The 4,390-nt window shown below is 45.5% G+C and overlaps 1 protein-coding gene across 1 annotated transcript; it reads right to left on the bottom strand.

The window, feature by feature from the left end:
* Positions 1-2,884: 2,884 nt before the first annotated feature.
* Positions 2,885-3,777, bottom strand: LOC110488250 (mucin-5AC-like; the record flags this gene model as incomplete). Its single annotated transcript, XM_036971688.1, has 1 exon — positions 2,885-3,777. A coding segment is annotated over exon 1 (741 nt), but the record flags the coding sequence as incomplete, so codon positions are not given.
* Positions 3,778-4,390: the final 613 nt, after the last annotated feature.

The raw sequence follows: 4,390 nt of genomic DNA, 5'->3' as shown, positions 1-4,390 counted from the left end.
GAGTAGCAGTTGTTGTAGTTATAGCTGCAGTGGTTGTCGTAGAGGCAGCTGCTGTGGATGAAGTAGTTGATACAGTTGTTGTAGGAGCTGCAGTTGTCGTGGGAGCTACAGTTGTTGTAGGTGTTGCTGTTGTGGTTGTCGTAGGCGCTGAAGTTGTAGTTGTTGAAGAAGGTGAAGCAGGCGCAGCAGTTGTAAGAATAGCAGTTGTTGTAGTAGGAGTTGCACTGGTTGTCGTAGTAGGTTGTGGAGTTGCAGTGGTCGTAGGAGCAGCAGTTGTTGTAGTTAGGGCTGCAGTGGTTGTCGTAGATGCTAAAGCTGTTGAAGGAGCCGCAGTTGTCGTGGGAGCTACAGTTGTTGTAGGTGCTGTTGTTGTGGTTGTCGTAGGAGCTGAAGTTGTAGTTGTTGTAGAAGGTGCTGCAGTCACTGTGGTCGTTAGAACAGCAGTTGTTGTAGTAGGAGCTGCACTGGTTGTCGTAATAGGTTCTGGAGTTGCAGTGGTCGTAGGAGCAGCAGTTGTTGTAGTTAGAGCTGCAGTGGCTGTCGAAGAGGCAGCTGCTGTGGTTGAAGTGGACGCTAAAGTTGTTGTAGGAGCTGGAGTTGTCGTGGGAGCTACAGTTGTTGTAGTTGCTGTTGTTGTGGTTGTCGTAGGAGCTGAAGTTGTAGTTGTAGCAGGAGCTGCAGTGGTTGTCGTAATAGGTTCTGGAGTTGTAGTGGTCGTTTGAGCAGCAGTTGTTGTAGTTAGAGCTGCAGTGGTTGTCGTAGAGGCAGCTGCTGTGGATGAAGTAGTTGATACAGTTGTTGTAGGAGCTGCAGTTGTCGTGGGAGCTACAGTTGTTGTAGGTGTTGCTGTTGTGGATGTCGTAGGCGCTGAAGTTGTAGTTGTTGTAGGCGCTGAAGTTGTAGTTGTTGTAGAAGGTGCTGCAGTTGCAGTGGTTGTAAGAATAGCAGTTGTTGTTGCAGGAACTGCAGTGGTTGTCGTAATAGGTTCTGGAATTGTAGTGGTCGTTGGAGCAGCAGTTGTTGTAGTTAGAGCAGCTGTGGTTGTCGTAGAGGCAGCTGCTGTGGTTGACGTAGAAGCTACAGTTGTTGTATCAGGACCTGTAGTTGTGATTGTTGTAGTAAGTACAGCAGGTGGAGTGGTCGTCGGAGCTACAGTTGTAGGAACTTCAGGTGTTGTAGTAGGTGCTGTTGTTGTGGTTGTCGTAGGAGATAAAGTTGTAGTTGTTGTAGAAGGTGCTGCAGTCACTGTGGTCGTAAGAACAGCAGTTGTTGTAGTAGGAGTTGCACTGGTTGTCGTAGTAGGTTGTGGAGTTGCAGTGGTCGTAGGAGCAGCAGTTGTTGTAGTTAGGGCTGCAGTGGTTGTCGTAGATGCTAAAGCTGTTGAAGGAGCTGCAGTTGTCGTGGGAGCTACAGTTGTTGTGGGTGCTGTTGTTGTGGTTGTCATAGGAGCTGAAGTTGTAGTTGTTGTAGATGGTGCTGCAGTCGTTGTTGTCGTAAGAACAGCAGTTGTTGTAGTAGAAGCTGCACTGGTTGTCGTAGTAGGTTCTGGAATTGTAGTGGTCGTAGGAACAGCAGTTGTTGTAGTTAGGGCTGCAGTGGCTGTCGTAGGGGCAGCAGCTGTGGTTGAAGTAGATGCTAAAGTTGTTGTAGGAGCTGCAGTTGTAATGGGAGCTACAGTTGTTGAAGGAGTTGTTGTAGCAGGAGCTGCAGTGGTTGTCGTAATAGGTTCTGGAGTTGTAGTGGTCGTTTGAGCAGCAGTTGTTGTAGTTAGAGCTGCAGTGGTTGTCGTAGAGGCAGCTGCTGTGGTTGAAGTAGATGATAAAGGTGTTGTAGGAGCTGCAGTTGGCGTGGGAGCTACAGTTGTTGTAGGTGTTGCTGTTGTGGTTGTCGTAGGCGCTGAAGTTGTAGTTGTTGTAGAAGGTGCTGCAGTCGCTGTGGTTGTAAGAATAGCAGTTGTTGTTGCAGGAACTGCAGTGGTTGTCGTAATAGGTTCTGGAATTGTAGTGGTCGTTGGAGCAGCAGTTGTTGTAGTTAGAGCAGCTGTGGTTGTCGTAGAGGCAGCTGCTGTGGTTGACGTAGAAGCTACAGTTGTTGTATCAGGACCTGTAGTTGTGATTGTTGTAGTAAGTACAGCAGGTGGAGTGGTCGTCGGAGCTACAGTTGTAGGAACTTCAGGTGTTGTAGTAGGTGCTGTTGTTGTGGTTGTCGTAGGAGATAAAGTTGTAGTTGTTGTAGAAGGTGCTGCAGTCACTGTGGTCGTAAGAACAGCAGTTGTTGTAGTAGGAGTTGCACTGGTTGTCGTAGTAGGTTGTGGAGTTGCAGTGGTCGTAGGAGCAGCAGTTGTTGTAGTTAGGGCTGCAGTGGTTGTCGTAGATGCTAAAGCTGTTGAAGGAGCTGCAGTTGTCGTGGGAGCTACAGTTGTTGTGGGTGCTGTTGTTGTGGTTGTCATAGGAGCTGAAGTTGTAGTTGTTGTAGATGGTGCTGCAGTCGTTGTTGTCGTAAGAACAGCAGTTGTTGTAGTAGAAGCTGCACTGGTTGTCGTAGTAGGTTCTGGAATTGTAGTGGTCGTAGGAACAGAAGTTGTTGTAGTTAGGGCTGCAGTGGCTGTCGTAGGGGCAGCAGCTGTGGTTGAAGTAGATGCTAAAGTTGTTGTAGGAGCTGCAGTTGTAATGGGAGCTACAGTTGTTGAAGGAGTTGTTGTAGCAGGAGCTGCAGTGGTTGTCGTAATAGGTTCTGGAGTTGTAGTGGTCGTTTGAGCAGCAGTTGTTGTAGTTAGAGCTGCAGTGGTTGTCGTAGAGGCAGCTGCTGTGGTTGAAGTAGATGATAAAGGTGTTGTAGGAGCTGCAGTTGGCGTGGGAGCTACAGTTGTTGTAGGTGTTGCTGTTGTGGTTGTCGTAGGCGCTGAAGTTGTAGTTGTTGTAGAAGGTGCTGCAGTCGCTGTGGTTGTAAGAATAGCAGTTGTTGTTGCAGGAACTGCAGTGGTTGTCGTAATAGGTTCTGGAATTGTAGTGGTCGTTGGAGCAGCAGTTGTCGTAGAGGCAGCTGCTGTGGTTGACGTAGAAGCTACAATTGTTGTAGCAGGAGCTGCAGTTGTGGTTGTTGTAGTCAGTACAGCAAGTGTAGTGGTCATGGGAGCTACAGTTGTTGGAACTGCAGGTGTTGTAGTAGGTGTTGCTGTTGTGGTTGTCGTATGAGCACAAGTTGTAGTTGTTGTAGAAGGTGCTGCAGTCGTTGCTGTCGTAAGAACAGCAGTTGTTGTTGTAGGAGCTACAGTTGTCGTGGGAGCTACAGTTGTTGTAGTTGCTGCTGTTGTGGTTGTCGTAGGAGCTGAAGTTGTAGTTGTTGTAGAAGGTGCTGCAGTCGTTGCTGTCGTAAGAACAACAGTTGTTGTTGTAGGAGCTGCACTGGTTGTCGTGGTAGGTTCTGCAGTCGTAGCAGTCGTGGGAGTAGGTTCTGTCGTAGTAGGTTTTGGAGTTGTAGTGGTCGTGGGAACAGCAGTTGTTATCAGAGCTTCAGTTGTCGTAGGAGTTGCAGGTGGCGTGGGAGCTACAGTGGTCATTGTAGGTGTTACCTTTGTAGTGTCCGTAGGAGCTACAGTTGTAGTAGGGTCTGTAGTTGTAGTCATAGTATTAGGTACTGCAGTTGTAGTTGTCGTTGGAGCTGCAGTTGTCGTTGGAGCTGCAGTTGTCGTTGGAGCTACAGTTGTTGCCGTAGGAGCTGCAGTTGTTGTTGTTGTAATAAGATCAGCAGTTGTCGGATATGCGGTTGTGGAAGAAACTTCATGGATAATCCAACATAAGAACACTATGGATTGTGAGATGAAGGGTTAAATTGTTTATTGCGCACAATATAAATATTTCCAAGATTACTCTTCATCTGGATGGTGCAGTTTTGAAATATTCTGCTTATTTTCATATAAAATAAATAAATGTAATTTGTAGCCACACTCCTTATTTCTTTCAGAAAATAAATAATGATGTAAAAATGTAAAAATAAAGAGTAAATGTTTACCTACAATGCCTTAAGAAAGTGTTCATACCCCTTGACTTATTCCATATTTTGTTGTTTTACAGCCTGAATTCAAAATGTATTAAAAATATATATATATATATATTACCCATCTACACACAATAAGCCATTATGACAAAGTGAAAACATGTTAAGAACATTTTTGCAAATGTATTGAAAATAAAATACAGAATCAATACTTTGTAGAAATACCTTTTGTCAGTCTAAGTGCTTTCCACACCTGGATTGTGCAACATTTGCTCATTATTCTTTTCAAAATTCTTCAATCTCTGTCAAATTGGTTTTTGATCATTGCTAGACAACCATTTACATAGATTTTCAAGTAGATTCAAGTCAAAACTGGAACATTCACACTGTCTTC

The sequence above is a fragment of the Oncorhynchus mykiss genome, chromosome 32 (genome assembly GCF_013265735.2).
Source record: "Oncorhynchus mykiss isolate Arlee chromosome 32, USDA_OmykA_1.1, whole genome shotgun sequence".
In the NCBI taxonomy this organism is placed as follows: domain Eukaryota; kingdom Metazoa; phylum Chordata; class Actinopteri; order Salmoniformes; family Salmonidae; genus Oncorhynchus; species Oncorhynchus mykiss.
The sequence above is the reverse complement of the archived record's forward strand: the minus strand, read 5'-3'. Positions and strand labels throughout refer to the sequence as shown.